Below are 27,794 nucleotides of genomic sequence, written 5' to 3' on the forward strand. Positions count from 1 at the left end.
CCAATCAAATTCCCAGAAGGCTTTTATTTGTGTGTGTATATTACCAAGCCAGTTCTAAATTTCATATGGAAATGAAAAGGTCCTAAAATAGCTGAAACCGGTTTGAGAAAGAATAACAAATTGGACAAACTAATACTACATGACTTTAAGCCTTATTATAAAACTACAGAGGTTAAGACAGTGTGATCTTGACTGCAGCATAGCCATGCGGAACAGGAGAGGCTAGAGATGAACCAACATATATATATATGGACAACTGATTTCCAGCAAGGATGCAAAGTCAATTCAGTAGGGAAAGGAAAGTTGTTTCTTTTTTAAAAAATGGTGTTTAACAATTGGGTATGCATATGTAGAAAATGAACTTTCATTTACATCTCACAGTATATGCAAATGTTAACTCAAAATGTATAAGTCTAAATGTGACACCTAAAACTATAAAGCTTCTAGAATAAAACATAAGGAAAATTCTTGGGGACCTTTGGTCAGGAAAAGATTTCTTAAATACAATACCAAAGGCATAACCCGTAAGAGAAAAATAATTTGGGCTTCATCAAAATTAAAAACTTACACTCTCTGAAAAACTGTTGAGAGAATAAAAAGAGAAGCCAAGGAATAGGAGGGAAAAGTCACAAAGCAAAGCATATATCTTATAATGGATTCGTATCCAAAATATGTAAAGAACTCTCAAAACACAATAAGAAACAAACCAATTAAAATGGACAGAAGATGTAAACAGGCAAGTAAACATAAGGAAAGATGCTTAATATCAATTAATAATAAAACACCAATTGCAACTAAAAGAATTTATTTATAAGTAAACCCCTCAAGGCTGAAGTATAGTTAGAGTGCCAACTGTACAAGTTTTCAATCTTGACAGTGAAGTAACAGCTGACAGAACATCTCTTTTCTCACATGGCATCAACAAATTCCACTTTCCAGGCTCAAAGCACTATAGTATTTCTGTTATTCTTCTTCTTCTAATGTTTACCTTTACACATTCAGACAGAAGACTAAACCTTGAACCGTACTTACATAATATAGCTCAATAATGTGGGTTGTTTTTAGTTTTCAACTTTTAGGATCAATCTGTAAACATAATATTAAATACTGAAATATAATTTTATGATCTCAGTGTACATGCTTTCCACCTTGATAATGTAAAATTATAGTCACAGGGAACAGAAGATGGGAGGTGGAAAAGGAGAAAGAGCAACACACGGAAGGATGGGGGCATTGTATCTTCATCTAAAAAAAATGGGAGTCAAGAGATAAATGCCCAAATCTAGTGAAATAAGAAATGGAGATGTAAGTTGTGAAGACATTTTCCTAAAACTACCTGGCTATGAGGGACACTAACTAGTTTCCTATTTGGTTTCAAGATGCACAGACCCACACCCACACCCAACATGCCATTTCAGTGAATTGCATTTTACTTACAAGTACCCTCTACATTGCTTGCCTGTTGATTCTGTTTCTGTAAAAACCAAGGGCCATGAAGCACAAGTCCCTCTAATGCCAGGATTACCTCAAACAATAACCATTGCTGGTTTAGCAACATGGGGCTGCATGTCTTACCTTAAAAACGGTATCACAGGTTCCCAAGAGTCTGTCTTCTTTGAAGAATAATGTTCCCATTCAGAGGAGGGTTGATAAGCCCTATCCTTTAGAAGCTGGTAAAAAGGAAGTTAGAGCAGGAATTGTAAGAAGGTGTCACATGGGTGTGGGCACAGCAGCTATGAGACAGGAGTGAGGAGACTGTGCAGAGATGGTCTGGCTATCACCGGACCCCACGTGCAGGGAGGCTTCCTCCACCAATTAAAAGCAGAATACTCTTTAAAGAAAAGGCTTTAAGAAATCCAGTCAGTATTTGAAAATCCTTTCTTCTGTGGTTATGGTAATTTGATTGTCACCTGGGATGGATAAGGTTTTAACCTAGTGAAATGGGTGAGAACTGTCTGCATTCATGATGTGCCAGCCTTAGAAGAAGAATTAGTGTGGAATATGTCCAAGTTGCGGTCCCCAAGTAGACCAGAAATGTAAAAAACTTATCCAAACAATGGAAAAAAAGAATGAAAACAGGACCTGTAAAGAATTCCTAAAGAATTTGCATTATATTGCTTGAGAGTAAGGAAATTTGGAGGTAAACCTGAGGGCATTTTGTGAGACTTAAACCACCATGGGGAACATTCCTTTTAAGGTGTTTGCAGGTGAACCAACAGCTTCTCTGGAGGCCTAGATATAATTTCTCAATAAAAATTCTATCTGAAGTGTCCAAGGATCTGAATTAATTAATTAATTAGTTCTGAGACATTGCTTGGTACTTTCTCACTGGAGAAAAACAAAAACAAAGAAACTGCCTTATCATACTAAAGAACTTAAGATAAGGATCAATACCACCTTGGCCAGAGCTTATAGGTAGGTTGGCTCCCTGACCTTTAATGTAAAAATATTTCTTGCTTAAAAATCCCTACTTGAAGACAGGGACAAGTCAGAGCTCTGTGTGTCCAGTTGTCCTTTGAAGTTCAGGGTAAACAGTGATTTTCATTTTTTAAAGTCATAGTTCAATCGATCTCACATGCAGTCAATTTCGGGCTTATTTCTTTTTACTTTCAGCAGAACCCAAATGGGCATGTGCTACTAAAAATGACTAGAATTAAAATAACCACACCGTCTTCACAAGATAGCCAAGGAAGAAAAAAAAATCAGTCTTCACATTTAAGTCAGTTAGTCCTTTTTTAATAAATTTGAATTCATTCATCAACAAGTTTCATATTGTATCTGTCACTCGATTTTGCTGTTTTTTTCATGTCAAATAATACCAAAAAATTACATCAATGTGCTTAAGCAAAACTGGGTTTAAATTTATCTTTACAATAAAATGAAATCAACATGAGAATTGATTATGACAGCAATCGCCTATTCCTACTAGAATAATCCTGTACTTACCTTAAACACACTCAACTGACTTGGGAAGTAGAAACATGAGACAAGTGTGACAAAACATGTTCACGGGGTTGGTCCTAGGGAGAGGCACACGGGAGCCACTCTCTGGGAGGTCATTGTTTACCCAGGTGTTGGGAATTTAGTATTTCAGCAAAACATGGCACCTTTCAATGCAGTAGAAGAGGTAATCAACTCAAGGCACACTAGCTAGTGTCCTGGAAAAATTTAATTCACCTGGGCAGCTCTTTCCCCCAAGATTCGATGTTACTCTAATGGCTCACACTGAGAGCCAGTCAATTCCAAGAGTAACAAAATATTTCACCAAGTGTTCGGTTTTGCTTACATAAAATGGCCAGAAATATGAACTGGTTTTCAGGTGGAGGGTTAAAGTAAGAATTAAGTGATGGTTTATACTTTCAAGCCAGGAGATTCAAAGTTGGACACATTCTTGTTAGAACACACCACGGTGGGACAAACACCAATGGATTATCTACTAGATGCTGAAAACGAACATCCACAACTGCAACGTGCCTGTCCCCTTAAAACCAGCCCCAGACTTGTTTGGCATCACCTTTGAGAAACCAGCCCCAGACTTGTTTGGCATCACCCTTGAGATGATCCCCTTGGTAAAAATGTCAGTGCTGTGTTTGGACGAGAGAGAAGTGCCTTTGAGGGAGTGACCGAACGTCAAAGTTCTGGGTGCCGGCGTTAAAAACACATGATACTGCAGATGTGCAGGTAGCTTCCACACCTAATGGAAATATTCTCATGACATACCTTCTAGTTCGTTTGAGATTCAGGGGGAAATGGATGTCGCATGGTATAGACAGTGAAACCCCTCCACAGTCCCGGGGTTGGTGAACAGGAGTAACACTTGATTTAAGGACCCCTCAAGTCTATCAGTCTTTCTCTGTAGGGAGTTACGTAGAGGGCTCTTCCATGATCTCAAGGATATCTGAATATGGGTAATAACAAACTGTCATAACAAGATTCTTCTGTAGATCTTGAGCCCCTGTGGCGCATTTTGGAAAGACAGGACTACTTAGAAAATTAACTTTTTATTACTTTCAGTTGTTAAGAAAGAAATCTCATTATATCCCCAATGATAATGTTTCTCTCCTTACTCAAGAGGTCTGGGTGTGGGTAGCAGCCACCTCCCAACAATGTCAGAGGTCCGCGTTCAGAATTCCTCCACGCGGCTCAGTCACGGGCTCAAATAACTACTGTGGAGTAATGAGAGGTCATTTGAACACAACAGAGACTCCAATTCAACTCTCTTCTGTTAACACAGTCGAGTTCTCTTCTCAATGTTCTCACAAGTTTTAAAAATGGAGAAGCTATAAAATAAGTTTGTTAGAAGAAAAGTAATTTTCTTCTGAAATGGAGTAAAGCAAACACATACCCAAGGATCTTAAAAAGTTTTCTTTTTTTGTTTTTACAGAATATATGTATGTATGTGTGTGCGTGTGTGTTTGTGTGTGTGTGTAGTTACAAACACTATTTAGAGTATAGCTAATATGTTAACTTCATCGCGGTGTCTACAAAGTTGTGGATCCCAGTCTTGGTGCCAAATGCATATAAAAAGCTCAAAAGCTATTATGACTATACCATGCAAATTTATATCTAGAAAACCTCGGGAAGGAGACTGCAGCTCCTTGGAGCCTCACGGGGTCTCCGCCTGTGATATGTGGGTACCTCAACTATGCATCAAAAAAGTTTTAAATCACTTTTCTCCCAGAAAGAATTAATGTCACAGTTCTGAACAGGATAAATTATACACTTAAATAGACCACTGACTGTTTCTGTCCACATCATCCATTTACATTTTGGGGTCCCTCTTCCGCATGTGGACCTCACACCTTTAATTACTGGATACGGAAAAAGATATACCTGAAGGATTGAAAGGGATAAGGTCTTTGCCAATGTATTTTTTTCCTTTCACATGATAATAATGATAAGGCCACTTACAAGGTTTTTCCCAATCTGTTTAACTTTTAGGGTCCCCCATTGTTACCGATGGAAAACACTGTCAGAGAAAAGCCAAAGCCAACGGAATCCCTGGCTAGTCTCCAGATGAAAATAAAACCAGGGAGCAGTGATTAGGAGGAAAAAGAGGAATGGAGGGAAAAGGGCCTTAAAGGAGGTAATTGCCTCTAGCGTGAGATTTTGTGGATTATGTTTTGTCTGATGGTGGGTTTTGAACTGTTGCAGATGCCTACAAATTAAAGGTTGTTACAGCCACCAAAGAAAAATCAAGTCGTGGTCAGCTCATGGGGATAGTCCACACCACACGCATCCTCAGGGAAGGTGGTGCCCCTACCTATGTCGAGACAATTGGGGCCAACCACTGGGGCCCTGGGCTAGACTCTGGTCCTTGGTTTTGGATAGAACAGAGAGGGTGAGGCATACGTGGCATTTTGGAATAAAGTATTAATTTAGCAGTTCTTCCTGCAAATTTTACTTTTTATTTTTTCTCCAAATGCTCAACTTCACTGTGACACCTGTTTGCACAACTGTAGTCATTTCAGTTTATGGATGCCTGTGATAGAAATATTGTTTACAAAAAATAGATCATCTTTTTTTTTCTTTAGAAAGATCTCATCTAAATAGTAAGTTAAGGTTGCGTCTATGAAACCGGTGCACCTTGTCTTGTTTCTACGAGCTTTAAAAAGTCCAAATACTGATGAGGCTGTGGATTGGAAGGAAGCAACAGTGACCGTGTTTGCTGTCAGGTTGCCCTCCTTTGCCTCAGAGAATGGTCATGGGTCGTTGGGTGACGCGTGGTGTGTAGGGGTCATGTTCCTGCAGAATCCTAGTCAGTCTAGGAGTAGTTGGATGTGCTTATGAAATATGTCAGATACAGAAATAAAGGCATGAGGATGGTTCTTCGTTTCCGAAATTGAACAGAAGTGTTTTAGCTTCAATCTTAATTTCTAGATAACAGAAAGTAGTTACATCACATGAAGGAAAATATGACATCGCATGCTGCCATGAGAGCAAGCGTAAGAAACAAAATCTTGGTAAATATACATATATATGCATATTATGCAAATATATTTTCTATTAACATACAATGTTATAAGAATGATTGATAACATAACTGCAAGGGGGAAAATCATCCTAGATGGTTTTACCTTAGAGTAACGAATAACCTGAGACGTCTATGCTTTCTGTTGGATATCAGGCCTAGAAATCCATACGAGATGTAGAGCACATTTTCAGTGATTGAAATGTCATTGGCAAAACGTGCCACTGTGTTCGCACATGACAGTGAAGCTGGATCCACTCCAAGTGAACAACAGAAACAAACTACACACTGTGTATGAGAGTACTTACAATGAGATGCCGTTCACTCCCGATGGGTTTTCAAAAGGCGGTCGTTCAGACATCAACGTGGGATCTATCTATGTTTAAGACAACAGGTAAGCACACTGCCAGCGGCTCACCCCAGCCACTAAACCATTACAGAAAACGTATGCCCGATGAAAACAAACCTCATCACCAGAAAAGCCAAGAAGCTTCGCTTACTAAACTGACCGAGAGGATATGAAGTGAGTGACTCATTTTAAACTAGCAATACCACTGTATGAGTTTTCAAAGATCAACTAAGAATGTCTTTCTGATTTTTAAACTAAAACATCTAACTTATGGTAATAAAAGACACATTTGGGGATGATATTGTGTTTCACGCCCTCATTCTCAAGGCATAATATTTAGATGATACTTGTCCCTTTCAATTAAAAAAGAAAAAAACTATGACTTTCTTTAATATGCATCCTGTGGTAAATTGTCCATAGCTGCAAAATGTATATATGTATGTGTATTTGTCTTCCATACACATGGGCACTGACTCCTGTGTGTATAAACATATACACATACATCCTCATATACACGTGTATTTTATATATATATGCTGAGAAAGTTCACATATATATACAATTGCGTATGTATATATGTGTGTGTCTGCTTGTGTGTGTGTCTGTGTGTGTACAGGTATAAAAACTTGACAGGCAGAGTAATATTTCACTCAGTGTTAAATGAAGTCTTTGAAAAATCAAGTACAGTCACTCAGTTAACATAGTACAGCCAGTAAACTAAGTTGAAAAGAGAAAAAGTGAACGGAAACACGATCCTGGACCATCTGTCTATAGCATTGACATCGGTTAGATCAGGTATTTTAATTTTGAGCTGCGAAGACCTCCTCCGTAGATGGGTCTTCTTGTGCGGGAGGCTTCTGTCCCCCAGGAATCGCCCATGCCCCTCTCGAGGCATGCTCTGTTTCCTGTACTGGATTCCTGAGTTGTCAAAGGATATTGCTGAATTCCTGGTATCGCCAACACCACCCGCGACCTCATTCATTTCGTTGTGAACTTCCAGCGATGTCAACAGAATATTTCCGTGAGCATCCACCTAATTGGAAGGAAAGCGCACCTGGTTAGACAGCTGGCAGGCCAATGAATCCGATTTCCCTATGCATATCCCGGACAGAATGATGTCATGCCATCACCTTACATCTTTTACGAGAAACTGTACATCTGTCAAACCCAGCACTCCGTTTTATTGGAAAATGTCATTTTGGAGGTTAATTGCAGTTGAGAGATTTTTATTTCCTTGATCTAAAAATGCTCATGTAAGAGATTAGATGCAAGGAGGGGGAGGGGCTTTTTCAAATTGCAATTTCACATTATGGATACAAATCCTTACTGAAAAAATTAAAGTACAAATGACTTTCAAGCTGTTAACTTAGGTGCTCTAACCATTTTCACAACTACGCTTTGAATAAAAACTATATTCTCCCATTTGTCTTTGGAAGTCATCTTGTTCCCTTTTCTGATGACATAACACACCCAAACTACTACAGAGAAACACATGAATAGTCCCGTGATCGAAAGGCACGCCTGATGACTTCCGTGGAGTACATACACACCCCCAACCCCAACTCAAGTAGGCTCCCCTTGCCCAATACTGGTTCTGGCAGGAGACTTCTTTTTGAAGGGCTACATGTAAAATAGATGAAATTCCCTTCCCACAATGGAGCCAGACTTTACAATGATAGCGTTTTATTCTGTGCCAAATTAGCTTCAGACGTTTCATGATGATGCCAAAGGTCCACTCTGTTTGTGGGTTGGTCTGCCTTGGAACTTTGAACCTTTCACAGAACATCCGGGGGCTGGGGGCCCCAGTGGAGTCCTTTCTGAAATGAACTACTAGTATCTGCTTTCTGAGCCGTTCCCATCCCTGCCACAGTGCCAAGGGCCATTCCACAGTCCCCTGGGTTTCACTCCAGCACGCCCCACGCTTCTCCATTTCTCTTCTCTTTCTTTGCCTGGAGGGCCATTTTCTTTGTCCTGTTTTTGGTTATGGAAAGCCTCCCCCGTGTTCCAGTACTAGATTAAGTGTCTGTGGCTTCCTCCATAAATCTTTCACAAAACACAGTTATTTTGTGTAGGAATAATTTATTGCTGTATTAATTTGTGTCTTCCCGCCTTCTGCAATTTCATCAATGGCATCCAGCTAGATGAGCAGGAGGTGAGGTGGTGAGAGGAGTCCTGCTCGAGAAGGCGCTGGGCCTGTGTGGAGTTCCAAGTGGGGACAGGACCACCGGTGGGATGACCTCAGACTTCAAGGGGGCTGGGACACAGGAAGGGCTGCACATCCAGGGACCACTCAGACTTTGGTGGAAAGGCACGAAAGAGGACTCTCAGATGTCTACAGGTTTGGTAACACCATTCTAGGTCACTTCATTACGCTTGGGGAAAGTGAGGTGGTCATCGGGGTAATGGCCTCCAGGGAGGTTGGAACCCTAGGATCAACCCAGTCTGGTTCAACCTTATGTAATAAAATGGTGAGTTATTTTCAGTTGCCATGAATCCCCAGGTTGAAGGTCATGTAACCTGAGCATGCCCAGATGGACCAAGCATACAACCATGGGTGGAGCCTAAGTGCTCAGCAAACACCACATGGCAGGATCCAGCATCCAATCAGATTGAGCCCTTGTGTCGCCCCAGGGCGGGATGCAGCCAGACCACACCTCCCAGCATCACCTCATTGCAAGAGCCAATCAGAACATGCCTCATTACCCTATGCCTATAAAACCTGCCCCAAACCTCAGTTCCACGAAACAGATTTGAGCATTTCCTCCTATCTCTTTGCCAGCTGACTTGCAATAAAACTTTTATTTTCTCAAAATTCGGTGCCATCATAATGTCTTCCAGCACATCAGGCAGTGAGCCCATTCATCGATCGGCACCAAGCTCGCAATCCTCACCAGATTCTGCGAGTACGTTACCCTATGCAAAAGTACTTTGTGCTCGTCATTAAGGGCACATACCCTAAGACAGGAAGATGACCCGGGATTGTCCAGGTGGGCCCAATCTCATCACACCTTCAAAAGTAGAGAACTTTCTCCAACAGGAAGCAGGAGAAAAAGTCAGAGAGATAAAAGCAGAGGAACTCAAAGCCTGAGGACTTGAGTCACCCCTGATGGAAAGGCTGTAGGGAAAACATAAGAAGGAACAAGGCAGCTGATAGGAGCAAAGATGGCCCCAGCTGACAGCCCAAAATCAAATAATCCCATTAGAAAATGGACAAAGGATCTGAATACACATGTCTCAAAGGAAGACACACAAATGGCAAACAGGCACATGAAAAAAATACTCAACATCACTCATCAGGAAAATGCAAATCAAAGCCACATGAGATATCATCTCACCCCGGTTAGAATGGCTACTATCAAAAAGACAAAAACAACAGGTGCTGACAAGACAGCCAAGAAATAGGATCTCTTAGACACTGTTGGTGGGAATATAAATTCACACAGCCATTATGGAAACCAGCATGGAGGTTTCTCAAATAACTAAAAACAGAACTACCATAAGATCTAGCCAAGGCAATGGGGACCTCAATTTACAACCACAGGGAGTTGTCCTTGACCCAGCACCTGAGTGATCCTGGAAGCACAGTTAACCCAGAACCTGCAGAAAGGAAAGCAACACAGACTGTCAGTACTTTAATTTCAGCCTCCTGACACCCTAAGGGAAGGACCCAGCCGAGTCTCACTGTACCTGCACGTCTGGCCTAACAGAATCATGAGATAAAAGCAGATGTCATTTAAAGCTACTACATTTGCGGTGCTCTGTTACAGTGGTAATCAAAACTACTACAGGAGGTGAGAGGGAAGATACGTTTGCATTTGCGCCTCAAAGAATGAGTAGAAATTTTTCAGACAAAATGCAGAAAAAACATCACAAGCGAAGCTTGAAGAGTACCTGAAATATTTTGAGAAAGGCAAACACCGTTCCCAGCACACACTAATCCTGAGACAGATGAGGTCACGATCATCACTGCCATTATCCCTTTCGTATCCTCTTATCACAAGAGAAAAGTACACCTCGTGCTGGGTGGAAACACAGATTAGATTCAGGCCAGGGAGGTTTTTGTTTTCTGTATGTCAGGTGAAAGAATTTCAATTTAACTCTTTAGGGAACAGGAAAGAAGAGTAATTTCTAGGTAGAAAGTCATAGATTTCTGAAGTGCAACTCAAGCTATAAGAAACTGAATTTGAGAAGAGAGCGGGCAGAGCGGGGCCCCAGGGAGAACGCCCTGCAATGGTTTCTGTTTCTTTTAGGGCAGTCTGGAATGGAAATGCCCGAAGCCCATGAATAACTGCTCCCCTGGCGACTGCAACCCATCTCGGGGTTTTCCCTAAGCCTCGAGACACACACGGCATGCCCACAGCAGCAACGCTGGGCCTCCGCCTGCCCAGTGCTGAATCTCCGTAGCTCAGGGGCTGGGGAAGGAGTGGAGAGTCACTCAGCACCCCAATCCCACTCCGGCCCATGCACTCCTCTTCCCTGTGAGCTTCTAGCAGGAGCGTTCACACGGCAGCAAGTGTGCCATGAGTCCAGGTGGGGCCAGGGCCTCTGAGCCAGCGCTACATCCTATGGTTCTAGGATGAAGAGTGTCACTGCGGGTCTTCCCTGTAGTTTACAGCCAGCACTGGTTTAGAAGCGGTCAGAGAGTGACCTCATCTGTCCTCCACTGGATGGAGTGGTCTCCTTAGAATGGAGGACAGTCAGGCTGAGAGTGCTTGGAGATGGGAATGGACCGAGACCACACCACCCGTGCTGGAAGGCCCTTCATGGAGACACATGATGTGGGGAGGTGAGGAGGGCATTTTCTTATATTTTTTATCCAGCAGAAGGAAAATTCTAATGGGGCTTGGATCTCTAAAGCACTTGGAATGTTAGACCTTGGTAAAATTTTGACTTTTTTTTTTTTTTTTTTGAGATGGAGTTTCACTCTTGTTGCCCAGGCTGGAGTGCAATGGTGTGATCTTGGCTCACCACAACCTCCTCCTCCTGGGTTCAAGCGATTCTCCTGCCTCAGCCTCCCAAGTCGCTGGGATTACAGGCGTGTGCCACCACGCCCAGATAATTTTGTATTTTTAGTAGAGATGGGGTTTCTCCATGTTGGTCAGGCTGGTCTCAAACTCCCAATCTCAGGTGATCCTCTTGCCTCAGCCTCCCAAAGTGCTGGGATTACAGGTGTGAGCCAGCGCACCCAACCTTCTGTTATATATCTGTCCTTTCTGTTTTCTTTCCATGGGATGATTAGCAGCAAAACTCTTTAAATGACAAAGTGTGTCTGCACGTCTTTAATACAAGGGAAGCATTCCTTGGTTTGGGAGACAGAGTTTCTCATTGTACCAAGAGAATATGGCAGGAGAAGTCCAACAGTTAAATTCAGGTGTGGTTGAAACAGGTGCCCATGGCAGTCGCATGTCCCCTGTGCAGGCCACCTAAGGCTAGCTGTGGGAGTGCTAGGGCCACATCTTCCTGGGGCAAGAGTCGTCATTCACTATCCCTAAGAAGGGGTAACCTGAACCTGCCCTGGATGCTGCAGGGAGGAGGGCTTGACTGGGCAGCCCAGCTGGTCTTTGCAGGAAGAACGATTCACAGCAAGATTCTCCAGGAGAGAAGCTTGTCCTCTGGTCTTTATCTCCTTCCAGCACCTTCTAGGGTACCCTGTGCCACAAAGGAAAGACGTGGTGGAGAGAATGAGCTGCCTGGCTCACACTGGGAATCTTGTTGTGGAGAGGGCCTGGGAGGGGGGGTCAGCCAGTGTGTTCCTGTTCATTTGGGGTGTTCCATTCATTTCATTTACTGCAACGAATACGCTTGGTACCCCACCAAATATGTCTGATTTTGAATCACGAATCAGAAAGCATATTAGGTTACCATGTAAAGGAATTTGATAAATTGAGGTCATTTATCAAATAAGCTCAATTTGATTTTATTAGAATGTCCAGCATTTTAAGCAGTTCTACTTAAATGGTAAGCTTATATGTTTAAAATTTATCTGATGTTGAGTCAGAAGATAATCAAAGGTGGAAGATGCTTGTAGTTTTTTTTTTTTTTTTTGAGATGATGTCTTGCTCTGTCGCCCAGGCTGGAGTGCAGTGGCGCAATCTCGGCTCACTGTAAGCTCCGCCTCCCGGGTTCACGCCATTCTCCTGCCTCAGCCTCCTGAGTAGCTGGGACTACAGGCGCCTGCCACCACGCCAGGCTAATTTTTTGTATTTTTAGTAGAGACGGGGTTTCACCGTGTTAGCCAGGATGGTCTCGATCTCCTGACCTTGTGATCCACCTGTCATGGCCTCCTAAAGTGCTGGGATTACAGGCGTGAGCCACCGCATAGTAATGCAGAATTTGTTCTTTTCAATAATACTAAGTGGTTTGGGAATTACAGTATCAGAAAAGTGAAATCATTTTCCTGAAGATGGAAAAAACCAGAAAGCATTATTTAGCTTTAGAAAAATGGTCTCTACAGACTATGCAATGTTTTAAATAACAAAACTGTGAGATGAAAAGAGCCCAGTCGTCCACTTCAGGACGTGGGATGCCTCCCTGGAGAATGCACTTCCACGAAGGAGCTGGGATTGTTCAAGACCATTCATTAAAACATTACCACACGGCTGCTACATGCACCATCTTGCTCTGCCCTTAGGAGCACAAAGTGAACACAAGGTCCTCACCCTCAAAGGGTCTAGCTGATGAGATCTTAAACAATCAACAAGTGCATTTGAAAAAATACTGCATTTTGCCTTTTAAACACATTGACAATTATTACTTTTTAGAGACAGGGTCTTGCTCTGTTGCCTGGGCTTGAGTCCAGTGGCGGGGCCATAGCTCCCTGCAGCCCCAAATTCCTGGGCTCAAGTGATCCTCTTGCCTCGGCCTCCCGAGTAGCTGGGACCACAGGAACTTGCCACACCTGGCTATTTTTTTTTAATTTTTTTTTTTTTTTTTTTGTAGAAACAAGGTCTTTGTTGCCCAGGCTGATCTGGAATTCCCAGGCGTAAGGAATCCTCCTGCTTCCGCCTCCCAAAGTGCTGAGATGACAGGCTTTGAGCCACCGCACCTGGCCTAAACACACTTTTAAATACCATCTCTTTTCTGTTATACAATAACCTATAAAAAGCTCCTTTTATCAAAATCTAGTAGACCAGAATTAAAAAATTTGTGGAGTGAAATACCAAGGAGAGGAATGTATTTTCTTAAAGGAAGAAAGGGGAGTATTTTGCAACCTGTTTAGTCAGATGAACTTTGACGATTCTAATGACTCAGTTTTACCCGGCTTTATAAAGATGACATTTATAAGCCTTGTCCTCTCTTCCCACTAGGAAAGTGGAAAAAACATACCCCTCCAGTGCGACCCAATCCATGACAAGTAGTGCTCGTTCATGGACACATGTTACAAGAGCAGGTGTCACGTCCGTGTCATGGGTGTGCATATTTTGGAAGATGCAGTGAGTCAGATGCTGTCTAGGAGGCAAGGCTTGCTGGGCACATGGGATGTGAGTGATCTGCCATTTTCACAAGCATAAAGCATGTGCCCCATAAGTTGGCAGAACAGAAACAAAACCAACTGCTCAGAGCAGGGAGTGACGGGGGCAGGATGCAGATAAGTGGGAGGCCGAACATATCAAGGAAAATGTTGGCCGGGCACAGTGGCTCAAGCCTGTAATCCCAGCACTTTGGGAGGCTGAGGGGGGCGGATTACGAGGTCGGGAGATCAAGACCATCCTGGCCAACATGGTGAAACCCAGTCTCTACTAAAAAATATATATATAAAAATTAGCCGGACATGGTGGCGGGTGCCTGTAATCCCAGCTACTTGAGAGGCTGAAGCAGGAGAATCGCTTAAACCTGGGAGGCAGAGGTTGCAGTGAGCTGAGATCGTGCCACTGCACTCCAGCTTGGGGGACAGAGCGAGACTCCGTCTCAAAAAACAAACAAACAAATACAAAAAGCAATCAAGGAAATGTCATGGAGGAAAACATCTGGCTTAGATCTTGGAGGGAAATGTGGACCAAGAAGAAAAGCATCCTAGGTAGACAGGACAGGACAATGGAAGGGGAATGGGTCACCATGTAGGTGGGGACTTCAGGAACTGCACAGGTAGAGTGAAGACGACACAAGACATCGGGTCAAATGAATGCTAAGTTGAGTTTTCAAGATTGAGATATAAATCTGTACGAATCCATGTCCTGTCTTCCCCAGCCCTGTGGCCAGTGTTGTGTCTGGGAAACACTCTCACGAAGGTGGGTCTCTAAGGCTGTGCCCTTGAACTCCAGTGAAGAAAACTTAGCTTGAGGGAAGTCAAACCCACCTCCCCACCTATGTTGTTAATAATTTACAAAACTGCAGTGCTCTTGGGGGCTTGGACATGTATGACTAACTGGTAGCTGTCTCAGGATACAGTGCATGTGAGAAAGAACTCGAGAACCAATATAATTTTACAGTATTCTTATTTCAGAGTGGGTGGACAGTTGTAATGGAAATAACAGTGCAGGTAACTCTCATTCTAGTGTGAAAAGGAACCTGAACATATATTGAGTTAATAAGATTTTAGTGTGAAATAGTCCGGCTGCTGTATTTATGGTTTTACATTTGTACGGTTTTCATTTAAGCATGAACCAGTATGTAGAAAATTTCCACCAAAATTACTCATGGATTTTTTTTTCCTGAAAGAACTAAAGGGTTATTAAAAATCTGTTAAATCTTAGGAACCAAATAAACAAATATTTCCAAAAGAGAAAGTCTTTTTCTATTATCTAGAATTTAAGTCTTAAAGTAGAAAGAAGCGATTGTGGGTGAAATACAAGGCTGAAATGCCCTTCATAGAATGACAGATGACTTGCAATTTTTAAATCATTTCATGAATACTCTTTATTTTGACGGGTTCATCTCATATCTACTATAATTAGAACCATTGATTTCAATGAAGTTTTTCTTCCTGCTCTATAACCTTGACAGGTGCAAACATTCAAAGACTAAAAACATCTCATTCAGAATATAGCACAGAGAGATTTTTTGTTTTTTCCTAAAATATGTCACCAGATTGGCACACAGTTGATATCTCATTCTCTAATTTTCTTCCAGCTTCTAGTTAAGTAAAATACTGTCGTTTTAGAGGAATGAGAAAGGACTTGCCACATGAAGAATGAAATCTTGCTCTTTAGTAAGAATGATGTTGAGTCTGCAGCTCTGATTCCTTGCCAAGAATTATGACTCTCTACCACCTCATGAAATTCAAATACTAATTGGTCAACTTGTAAAATATCACAAGGCTTGTAACCATAATGCATGAATTACAACCAAAGATGAACTCTTGGGTATAGAAACAACTCAGGAACAAACAGATGGTATGCACAGGTAAGTTAAGGTCAAGGCTTACATGGTACCACTAGTCTGGGGAGATACTAAGTGAATATGTGAATGTCTTAAGTATTCATGAATCAACTACTAAGTTAAAATATGGCATAAATACTAAATACAAGGAAAATCTACTCATGGTTTTACAGTAGGGTCACTAAAACCATAGTATCAAGAGGCAGTTGCTGGTGGCCTACAGTGTCCATAGTGGTACTGTTTTCTCTTGAGATGCCTTACAGGACACAGAAAGTGGTCTCAGGAAAGACAATGACAAGCTAAGTCCCTGCTGTGGAGCCAGCAGCTGTCAGTCAGGGGAAAGCTGCGGGGTGTTGCTGGCCACGCTGAGATGCAATCCCAGGTGCTATCCCTGACACGTCATAGCACTATTCACAATAGTAAAGACAGAGAATCAATCTAAATGCCCATCAACAGTGAACCAGATAAAGAAAGTGGGGTACATATATACCATGGAATACTATGCAGCCATAAAAAGAAGATTGCATCCTCTGCAACAACACGGAGGGAGCCGGAGGACATTATCCTAAGGTAACTAACACAGGAACAGAAACACAAACACTGCACACTCTCACTTACAAGTGGGAGCTAAACACCGAGTATGCATGGACGAAAAGAAGGAAAACAGCAGACACCAGGGCCCACTTGGGTGTGAAGGGTGAGAGGAGGAAGAGGATCAAAAAAATACCTTTTGGGCACTATGCTCATTACCTGGGTGAGGAAATAATCTGTACACCAAACCCTGTGACATGTACTTTAGCCATATAACAAACCTGCACATGTACCCTTGAAGCTAAAATAATAGTTAAAAAAAGAAACAAAGGACTATGTAAGCTGTTAGGTTGTGTATATAGTACCACTTCTGTTTCACATAAAATTGGATTCTTTTCTCATGTTCCTTTCATTCATCCACATTACTTGATATTAACTTTTTGGGAGGTACATTTCTATTTAAAAATTATCACTAAAGACTTAGGTGTGCTCAGGAACAATTTTTTAATGCTTATCTTTAGGAGCATCAAATATGCATTTAGAATTAGCATACACATAATCATATGTTGACTTCAAACCTTAAGTACGATCTATAATGACAGATTCTTAAACATATAAATATATAAAGGCCTTACTAAGATTGCTGAGAAAACACAGAAACAGATTTTTGAAAAACCAAACAATAAACATGGACTCATGAATCAACTAAAAATTTCTTCTGCATTTAATTTATAATATACTTTTTCTATATCCTACAAATTTTCTCTACGGATGCTAGAGTTTTTTTGTCTTTTTGTTTTTATCTTAGATTTTAAGCCTCGTACCCAGAAAGGTATTTCTGCAGCACCACAATCTGACTGTTTTAAACAGTCTCATTTAGAAGAAAAAAAATTATAATCTGTTTAAATTAAGAAGAAATTTGGAAAGACAGCATTCGTTGTATGTGTATGTGTGGATACGTGTGCCTCTGTGATGGAAACAATAATGATGTGATGAATTCTAGTTTCCTTGGAAACAGCATGACCAAAGTGTATTGTGTGTTCCTAGTAGGATATGGACCTATTTGGAAATATAACAATATGATACTAAGTATATTTTCCACTAAGAAATTCAAGATAGTTTTGCCTGTGAAAAACCTCATTTTAGTCACAGATCCTCAGTTTTCTGACCAACTCTATTTATGCTGTGCTGAAAGGAAGGAGCCATTTACATTCACTTCACGTGCTTCCACGGGTTCACGAATGTTCGTGGGCCCCGTATGGGCACAGACAGTCCTCCAAGGAGCTACTGTGTTCGCTGGGAGGTGTGGACACATAAAGGCGTGGAGGGCACAGGATAGAGCACGAAAACCTCCACAGGCTAGAGAAGTAAGTATGTGATACGGTTTGGATCTGTGTCCCTGCTCGAATCTCATGTTGAACTGTAATCCCCAGTATTGGAGGTGGGGCCTGGTGGGAGGTGTGTTAGGCCATTCTCCCATTGCTATAAAGAAATACCTGAGACTGAGCCCGGTATGGTGGCTCACACCTGTAATCCAAGTACTCTGGGAGGCCAAGGCAAGTGGATCATCTGAGGTCAGGAGTTCAAGACCAGCCTGGCCAACATGGAGAAACCCAGTCTCTACTAAAAATACAAAATTATCTGGGCGTGGTGCTACATGCCTGTAATTCCAGCTACTCAGGAGGCTGAGGCAGGAGAATCACTTGAACCTGGGAGGTGGAAGCTGCAGTGAGTCAAGATTGCGCCATCGCACTCCAGCCTGGGCAACAAGAGCGAAACTCCATCTCAAAAAAAAAAAAAAAGAAAGAAAAAAGGAAATACCAGACACTGGGTAATTTATAAAGAAAGAGGTAAGAGGTTTAATTGGCTTACAGTTCTGCAAGCTGTACAGGAAGCATGGTGCTGGCACCTCTCGGCTTCCGGGGAAGCCCCAGGAAACGTATCATGGCGGAAGGTAAGGGGGGAGCAGACACATCTCACGAGGACAGCACCAAGCGGGGTGGTATTATGGTATTAAACCTTTTGTGAGAAACCGCCCTCATGATCCAATCATCTCCCACCAGGCCCCACCTCCAACAATGTGACACAGTTTCCTCATGAATTGTTTAGCACCATCCCTTTGGTGCTGTCTATGATAGTGAGTGACTTCTCATGAGATGATCTGGCTGTTTAAAAGCAGGCGACATCTTCCCCTCCGCCTTATTCCTACTTTTGCCATGGAACGTGCCTGCAGCTCCCGCTTTGACTTCCGCCATGATCGTGAGCTTCCTGAAACCACCTCAGAAACCAAGCAGACATTATGCCACACTTCCTGTAAAACCTGCAGAACCGTGAACCAATTAAACCTGTGTTCTTTGTAAATTTGCCACTCTCAGGTATTTCTTTATAGCAACACAAGAATGGCCTAACAGTATGTTTAACAAGAAGAATTAAAAAAAAAATGTGGGAAGAAACGCAATATGTAAACAGGTAGAAATACGTCCTTGAGGACCTGAGGGGATAGAAGAGGTGGAAGGATACATTTTAAAAATTACATTGGAACTATAATGTGCTTTCATTCAAATGTTGTTTATAACCACAATAACATACTGCTTTTATATAAGCCAAAATGACATCTAACGATCAAGCGGCTTTGTGGTTGGAAGGACGTAAGAGCATTGCTGAGTTGAGCTGGGCTGGAGGAGGGTGTACGAGGGCTTTAGAAAGTCCATGGACTTCCTAAAACAAAGTGCCTAGGTCTGCCCAACCCTGGCTTTTTGCAGAACACAACTGGGAGGGGCCAGGGCCATGGCAGATCTATGAGAGCTTCCAGAGAGAGCCCTGCCCGCCTTGTTCATTCCTTTTGAACTTTGCTTTTTCCCTAGAGGGCTGTGGCCAGTGGGCAGGTGGACAAGAGACTGTATGCCTACTCCAGTGCAAAGAAGGGCAGCATGCTGGATCATCAGACTGATAATTTTACAACTAAAGGAATATTGAAACATTTTGGAAAAATGCTTCTACAGATCAAATTCACACACTCCACCCCAGCGTTTCATTCATTCCAGACCCACAGGTTTTGTTCTCTTTGTAGGAAACTACAGATGATTTTGGCTTCTCCAGCATCAACACTAATGCTGGTTTTCTAGGAAACCCAGTAACTTGCACGAGGAAATATTTCAGATTATGATCATCAAGTCTGCCCAAGTTCTACTCAAAGCTCACGCAAGTATATTTAAAAACCATTGTGCCCTGTTACTCACTTCTCTAAGTGGAGAATTCAGAAAGGGCAAGGGAGTCTTTCACTACCAGCTCCATGTTGACCCTCTCCCTTGCGTTCAACACCAGGCCAGAGATTAACCAGCCCCAGTCCAAATGCCCTCACCCAAATTCAAGAATGAGCTCCACTTCTCAATAGGCTGTCCATCCAGATAGTTGCTGTTTTAAGGGGCTTACTGGTGAGAGGAAGAAGGCCTAGGTCTGTGCCCTGAGGGTAGACTAGAATAATGGAAGCGACTGTTGGGGAATGCATTACCTGGGCACAAAGCAACTGGACCAGGGTCAATGTGCACGGAAACGCCAAAAGTCAATTTTGTTGGCCAGGCCAATGGTTCTTTTTGTGTAAGCCTACATCCACTGGTTTCAGTCAACTCTGGCCAGTCCTAGCTAGATGGCCAGAACTCCAATGGACTGGTCTGAATAACAAACAGCTGGGTGCCGTGTCATAAGGACTATATCACATGTACAAGAAGGGTGTGTGGCCTGACATACACTATCGGGGAAAAAACGGGGAAAGATCATGCAAGTAAATGCAGTAGCTGCTGAGCTGCAGGGCCCAGGTGGGGTCAAGGCGGTGGAGAGCTTACCCGGTTGCTTTCGCTCTTTGAACGGTCATTTTTTGCCTTGGCTGTCTTTTCTGCAAGCTTCTTCTGCCTTTGAGGGCCTCTTCCAAAGAAGATGTAGTTGACAAAGGCGTACTCCAGAAGAGCCAGGAACACAAAGACGAAGCAGCCCATAAGGTACATGTCGATGGCTTTGACGTAGGGGATTTTGGGCAAGGTCTCCCGAAGGTGGGTGTTGATGGTTGTCATTGTCAGCACAGTTGTGATCCCTAGAAAAGAAACAAACTGGTGAGAGGCTGCAGCTTTGCCACACTGGTCTTCACTTTTCACTGTTCTTTTGTGTCTTCCCAAACAGTCGGAGATAATGGGTCGAATACGGCGGGGTGACTGGAATGCAACAGAGCATACATCGTGTCATCGGGGCCACGCGTCGCCGCTGAGAACAGCGAGCTGACACCTGTACTCTGGGGAAGTGAAGCTGTGCAGGGCCTCTCCCTCCCCCGCCCAACCCCTGCCCATGACACCTTTGCTATCACACAGGATGGAATTTTGAGAGTAGAAGAAGAGATACGTAGAGCAGAAAAAAAGAATGTGGTTTTTATGAATGCTGGCAAAAATAAAAATAAACCCAGAATTTAGCATACATGATGAGAAACCTCCAGGAAAAAAGAATGAATTTGAGGGGTCCATGGCTACAGAGGCAAGGCTGTGAGCGAGAGCTCAGTGAGACAGCCTGTGGAAGAAAACAATTCCTACTACAATGCTGATTGGAAGCGAGAGGAATGAGGCAATGATTTTTAAATTATTAGCCATGAGATCCAGCCCCGAGCTCAAAGGGAAAGAAATAGCTGAGCTACTCTTCTGAGGGAAGATGATCTCACAGAGCAACTTCCCTCCTCAACTAAGAAAGCATCTGTACATAAGCTGCTTAGGAAATGGTTGCTCAAGTTGAGGGTTAGCGATTTCATTCATCTTCTAGAATCCCCCCCATACTCCGGGGCAACTCATCAGATCCTGTTTTTAAAAGTCGTTAGTTTGAATTCTTTACATAGTATTGTATGAACGATCTCATTGTTTCCCAAACAGAGCTCAATTTAGTCTAGAACCACGTAAGGACCATATTTTGCAATTCTCCCTCCCATGGCAAGAGACAAGATTCCACACTGAATCATCGGAGGCCACAGACACCGGGAGGCAAGTGAGTGATGTGCCCAGAGCTTGTTGAGTTGAGCTGAGCTGCGCTTACAGGAAGGGCACGGGTCACTCCCATGTGGCAGGGTGGGATGGTAGTACTGCAGCTGACACGCTGTCTTGGAGACTGTATTTTTGAAATATTAATACGTCTCAAGGATGCAAGACAGCTTTGAGGGCTGAGCTCTTTTCTACCCATGCAACTGATGCCACTGAATGTGAAGATGTGGCTTTCAGGACCCGATAAAGTGAACAGGTTTCTCCGCATTGCTTTGTCAGGCTTTCCTCAAAAACGAGACTTTAAAAGGAGACAGTCTAACCATAATCCTTCATCCTCAGTCACCCAAAACCTACATGACATCACTGAGGCCAAGAGGTAGTGCCAGCCCTACAGCTCAGCACTGTCAGGATATGCACTCTGGGATGCAGCCCAGGTTGTTCTGCACATGGTCCCAGCCCAGCCCTCCAGTGCAGGGTTTGAATTTACTAAGCATTCCAATTTCATCCCCCTCTGATCTCCCATCCTATCCTAGGAGGCAGCATCTCGAGGCCCACAGGGAGGACCTCGAGACTGCAGAGCTCAGCTGGCCTGGGAATGAGCTGGAGAGCAGGCTAGATAGCCCAGTCTTCCATCTCCAACACAAGCGCTCCCTCCACTGAGCTCTGAACTGCTACTAAAAGCTAAGAAGAGAATTGAAGAGTTGAGGAACTCTTTTTACATAGAACTGCAAACCATGGTTGCTGATGGAATGTACGGAAATCCAAGATGTCAGAGTATTTTAAGATTCTCTTTTAACATCACATTCATGTGCACCTGGGGACTTTTTAAAATTGAAAATGGCCATGGGATAATTACTGTTTACAAATAAATGTGAAAACACTGTGCAAATGCTACAAAATTAGGCATTCTCACCATTATTCAAAAAGTTTGTAATGTTCTTGCCACTACCGTGCTTCCCCCTTCAACGTGGATTTGGGAAGACTGAGCACTTTGCTTTCGTCACGGCTTTGCCTCCCCTGCTGGCTATTTTGAATGGACATGTATGACACAGGCCTCAGCAGATGTCCTCCTAGACAATGGGCTGAAAGCACACAGGAACAGGTGCAGCCAGCACATCCCACAGGTACTCAGCCTGGTAAATGAGCCCCAGAGGGACCTGGGCTAGGATCCCGGACCCAGGCCCACCAGCACAGGCTCAGGAATCCCTGGCAGTAGGATTTGCAGTGAGTGCCCGGGTCTTTCTAGTTTGGACCCACACGCCACATGAGTTCTTAGCTTAAGAGGCCAATGCGTTTACTAACTCCTTCTGTCGCTTTACCTCCTATGTAGGACACCGTGGATGGTGGTGTACTGTGGTGGTCCACAGCCTGTAAAGGGGAGCCACACGGCCCAGACCCAAAGCCCTGCTCTGCCTCTATGGGTCTGTAGCCATCATTTGGAGCTGCTGGAAAACTGATGGCAATGTCTGAACAGCTCTGATGTGCCAATAAATAGTAACTGGCACTGTTAACACTAACAACAAATAATCATATGAGTATCATCAATTACAGAAAAATCATTCTTCGGTAGCCTCTGGCTTTCCTGGCCTTGCCTTGACCTTCTGTTCTCTAGGGAAATCATCCAGCTACAGTACAGAAAATGGCTGGGTGGTGGCTTTCGTGTTGTTTTGTACATTCACCAGGCTTTTCAGTCTTTCTATAAATTGCCAGCCTCAATTTATTTGTCATTTAGATTATGTATGAAATATTGTGTTTGAACATTGTATTTATAAAAATGAATATGAAATAAAATATAATTTCTTTGCATTGTTTAATCACAATATTTTGTTTCTCCTCCTCATGATAAAAATAATCTGGCCTAAATTTTATCAGTATACATTTTTACCTTTAGAAGTACTAGTACTTTTGCAGACTGAGCATCCCTCACCTAAAAATCCAAAATCTGAAATGTTCCAAAATCTGGACCGTTTTGAGTGCCTGCATGGTGCTCAAAGGAAATGCTAATTGGAGCATTTCAGATTTTGAATTTTTGGATTAGAGATGCTCAAACTCTAAGTATAATGCAGATACTCCAAAATTAGAAAAAAATCTGATTTTCAAAACACTTCTGGTACCAGGCATTTTGGATAAGGGACACCAACCAGTATTCACCAAGGGTTTTGAGGGAGGCCATCTAATGACAACTTCCCACTTTAAAGTTTGGTGGTCGTTAACGCAAATAGTTCAACGTATCTGATGGTCAGACCTTGCACAGCAGAAGCGTATCATACTGAGGCCCACAGAACAGCCGAGGAGCACGGCTATCGGAAGAGCCAGTGGAACAGGCCCTGAGTCCCTCCCGCATTGAGTCCAGGTCCAACAGTGCCCAGAGCCCAAGGGTGAGCCCTCCACAGAGGCCTCTGCTGAGCCCTGCCCACCCTGTCTGTGCAGAGGCTGCACCTTTATCATGCATTTAGAAGCAACGCGTACTGATCACAGTGCAGCGCCTTAGGACGAATGCAAAAAGCCCTGTGAGCATTTCAAAGCTGTGCTACAAGACGAGGTGCTTGGGAAGGGGTGGCAGGAAGGGTGATTTCTCCAATGAAAGCTCTCCAAACTATAGCTGTATCCTATGGAGCTCAGTAGCATCTTCACAGTTATGAGGGATTCCTCAATAATAAGAGTTCATAATAACGCTTGGTTAGCTTTTTTCTTTTCTTAAAAAAATCCATGGCTTTTATAACATAGTAGACCAAATAACTCTTTACTGCAGTTTTACTGACACTTTAGGAATTATATGTAGTAGTTAAGGGAGAAGGTCTGGAAGTTAGACTAACTGGATTGAAATCTTTCTTCTGAAACTTGGAAATTACATGACTTCGGACTAGCTACTGAGCTTCTCTGCATCTCATTTTCGTGCTCTGTAAAACTGGAGCGATAATCCTCCGTACCCTGCTGTGAATCTTCTCCAGGACAGATGCCTACGTGAATGGCCTTAGCAGAGAAAGTGGCGCCCAACTATGTGGTAATTTTCAGTCTTTATTATCCTGGCTGTGGTACTGATGATGATGATGACGTCACTCAGTGCTCCTGACACTGCGTCATAATTGTCTGAATTCGCCAACTGACGTTTCCCAGTGACTGCAGATCTGGACTCAAGTCTTGTATTGGCAGGAGGGACCGAGGGAATGCATGTGTAGGTGTCATCCTCTGAGAGCTGGATCTGTCGGGTTCTTGTCTGGCCAGACCCACAGCCCTAAGATCACAGCTGCCCTCTTGATCTCGGGGTCACCCTAACTCTAATGAATATCCCTTCACTCTGGCTCTCATGCCTGCCTCCCAGAGCACACGTGTCAATCCTCCAATGTTGAAGCCTCAGCAACCCTGGCCGGCCCATGCCTTCATCCCAGCAAAGCCACAGAGGCCCGACTGGTTTATATTAAAAATGCCGTGTCATGAAGAAAAAGTGTGGAATCTACTTTCATATACCTTAATGAAACTGGGTTAAATGGAACTCACTTCCGGGGTACTAACGGTTTAACACCGTAGAAGGCAACACTTTACAATTAGGGAGGGACAGAATCTGTGATGGCTAGGAAATTCAGATATGCACGTTTTCAGTACACCCCACCCCTTGTGATGTCAGATAATCATGGCTCCCTGGTACTCATATTTCACTAATTATCGCAGTGACTGGCAAATTCTCTGCAGCAGATTCACGGCAAAGCAGTGAAATGTCAGTTTCAGCTCGGTCTCCACTTTCATAGGCCTTTTCTAGGCTTGCGGAGGGGTCCCAGCAACTTTGTATTTGTATATTTCATATATTTTTCTTAAAAGGGGGTGCTTGAAATTGTATAAGCTAACAGTTCTGTATAATTTAGATCTGCCCCTACAAATGTATTGTATCTCTGAATTTTCCAAGTGAAAAGAGAAAAGAGTTTAACAAGGAGTAATCTAGTAAAATATATATATATTTTTAAAGTAAAAGCTACATAAAGACTGACATTACTGGGGAAGATCTGCAGGCTGTACAAAAGTCCTGGAGACTTTTTTTTTTTTTTTAAATGAGAACTGTGTTTATGATACCTATTAGAAATATATAACAATTAAAACAGCACTTTCAGTTTTTTGCAGCTTTACTCTTCATAGAGTGGTTTTTTAATCCACTTAACACCCTTAGGAAGAGCTACCTGATTTTCTCAAGTCATAGTTATGTGTTATTTCCTGGGAAATTAATCTAATCTTGATTACAACTACGCAAGTCACATGTTTGTCATGCATATATAGACATGTACTTACATTTTATTAGAAAAGAAAACATGTTATTCAACTTAAAGTACTGGGAAAAGTTGGTAAACAGAAAAAGGGCTGGGTGTGGTGGCTCACGCCTATAATCCTAGTACTCTGGGAGGCCGAGGTGGGCAGATGGCTTGAGACCAAGAGTTCAAGACCAGTCTGGGAAACATGGCGAAACTCCATCTCTACAAAAAATTTAAAAATTAGCCAAGTGTGGTGGTGTGTGTCTGTTGTCCCCCATATCCAAGAGGTAGAGTTGAGAGGATCACTTGAGTTCAGGAGGTTGAGGCTGCAGTGAGCCGTAATCATAATTGTGCCACTGAACTCCAGCTTGGGTGACAGAGTGAGACCCTGTCTCAAAAAAAAGAGAAAAGAACAGGAAAGAAGGGATAACTGGAACCCTGAATTCTTATGTTTTTTTGTAAGGCACTTTGCCAGATAATGCGTTGATAATTCTTTTCCATCAATTTTTATAAGTACTATTGACTTTCACTTTCAGGAAATAAATTCAACCCTACCCAAAGGGATGGATAGAAGATTGCCCAACAGCTCTGTACTTATGTGAATGTATTTAAATAATTATTTTGTCTATGCAGTTTCATATTAACTAGCTGAGTAGAGAATAATGTTTCTGAAAATATAAGCCTTCCCTTAATAACCAAAATGCTAAAAATAATATTGGAACCTATAATACATATTGTGCATCAGCTAATAATCCAGTTGTCAAATAACCAATGGTCAGAAAAGATCACTAGAGCCTTTGGGAATCACTCAGAATTGAATTCTACATTTTAGTGCTCATTACATTGTGTAATTCCAATTCTATGCTGTAATATTTTACTATTTTTCTGACTTATAAAAGAAGAATGCACAATTAATCAAGTCTTCTTTCTGGGCCATGAAATAATTTTGAACAGGAGATGTTATTCCTTGCTTTAAAATTAGTGTCAAAACTAGTTTTATCATGCAAATATTCTGCAAGCATATTTTCCCTTTCATGGGCATGAAAATTCACATTTGAGCCTTATAATTAAATTAACACATCAAGGGAATCGTGCGTGAAATTAGTGTTTCAAGATAAAAAGTGACTACACGGGCAACGCTTGTGTCACGATGTCAAAAAATGGTAGCTGAACTACAGCCTTTGAACTATCTGAATACTGTAATGATACGGTTACTTTACATTTAAATATCACTTAAAAATAGCACATACCGAGGGCGACTCTCGCAGCAGATGCATCATAATTGATCCAGAAGGACACCCACGACAGAATCGTTATCAGTATAGAGGGCATGTACGTCTGAAGAATGAAGTATCCAATGTTCCTCTTCAACCGAAAGCTCAGTGACAGTCGAGGATAGGCACCTATGGGAAAGAGACAAGGACATTACACCAGAGAAATGACACGGCAGACTAAAGAGTTTGCTTTGACTTCCACAGGTCAACAACATGCAATGGAAAAGTCTGTGAATGAAGGGGTGGTCCACCACCAAGCAGTTTGCTTCTGTCTGCTAGTGGCATTTATAGAAGAATCAGGAGGGGGGTGCTTTTCGGTCCATTTATACGACAGTGATGAGGATGCTCTTCTGAGGCTACACACTCAGTTGAGAACCTGGAAAAGCTTAGAAGTTTTTAGCTTAGAATCCAGAATAATGCCAAATACCTTGTTTATTCTTTAATGGATGACTATCCCCTTCTTCCTTGTAGAAAGGGGAGATGTGGCTCAAGGCTTTACTGGGCAAGAAAGGCTTTGACCAGTTGTCCTTTCGGCCCACCTGGAGTTCAGCCCTGAACACAGATGTTGGAGGCATGGTCCCTAGAGTGACTGGGTTGGCTCAGGGGCACCCTAAGAACAAGAGAGGCAGAGAAGCAAGTCCAGTCCCGGAGAAAGCAGCGGTGCACACTCAGGGCTTCTGCTTCGGCCACAGAAGAGGCATTAACGGGAGCTCGAAGGAGCACCTGTCTGCTTTCTTGTCCACGAGTCCCAGTATTAATTCTCGGATGTGAACATTCCACTCAACACACTTTGGAATCCTACCACCACCACCAGGACAGAGTGAGAAAATATCCTGCCACATTCGGCACTATGTTTGCCTTTTCTCTCTTATTTCGTTTTTCTTTCTTTTTGTTTTTTTGAGATGGAGTCTCGCTCTGTCGCCCTGGCTGGACTGCAGTGGCATGATCTCAGCTCACTACAACCTCCACCTCCCTGGTTCAAGTGATTCTCCTGCCTCAGCCTCCCAAGTAGCTGGGACCACAGGTGCCTGCCACCATGCCCAGCCAGTTTGTTTGTTTGTTTGTTTTTGGTATTTTTAGTAGAGACAGGGTTTCACCATATTG

General features: G+C 42.7%; 1 protein-coding gene across 1 annotated transcript in view; it reads right to left on the reverse strand.

Moving 5' to 3' along the window:
* Positions 1-2,720: 2,720 nt before the first annotated feature.
* Positions 2,721-27,794, reverse strand: part of GABRB3 (gamma-aminobutyric acid type A receptor subunit beta3) — a 226,557-nt gene continuing 201,483 nt past the window's right edge. The window contains exons 7-12 of the mRNA XM_023190442.1: positions 26,667-26,819; positions 20,012-20,256; positions 17,873-17,878; positions 6,881-7,353; positions 3,551-6,840; positions 2,721-3,514 (exon numbers count right to left, since the gene is read on the reverse strand). Of these exons, the coding sequence (XP_023046210.1) occupies positions 7,012-7,353; positions 17,873-17,878; positions 20,012-20,256; positions 26,667-26,819 (746 nt within the window). The 3' untranslated portion in view covers positions 2,721-3,514; positions 3,551-6,840; positions 6,881-7,011. The remainder of the gene's footprint in view (positions 3,515-3,550; positions 6,841-6,880; positions 7,354-17,872; positions 17,879-20,011; positions 20,257-26,666; positions 26,820-27,794) is intronic.

The sequence above is a fragment of the Piliocolobus tephrosceles genome, chromosome 6, assembly GCF_002776525.5.
Source record: "Piliocolobus tephrosceles isolate RC106 chromosome 6, ASM277652v3, whole genome shotgun sequence".
Taxonomy (NCBI): domain Eukaryota; kingdom Metazoa; phylum Chordata; class Mammalia; order Primates; family Cercopithecidae; genus Piliocolobus; species Piliocolobus tephrosceles.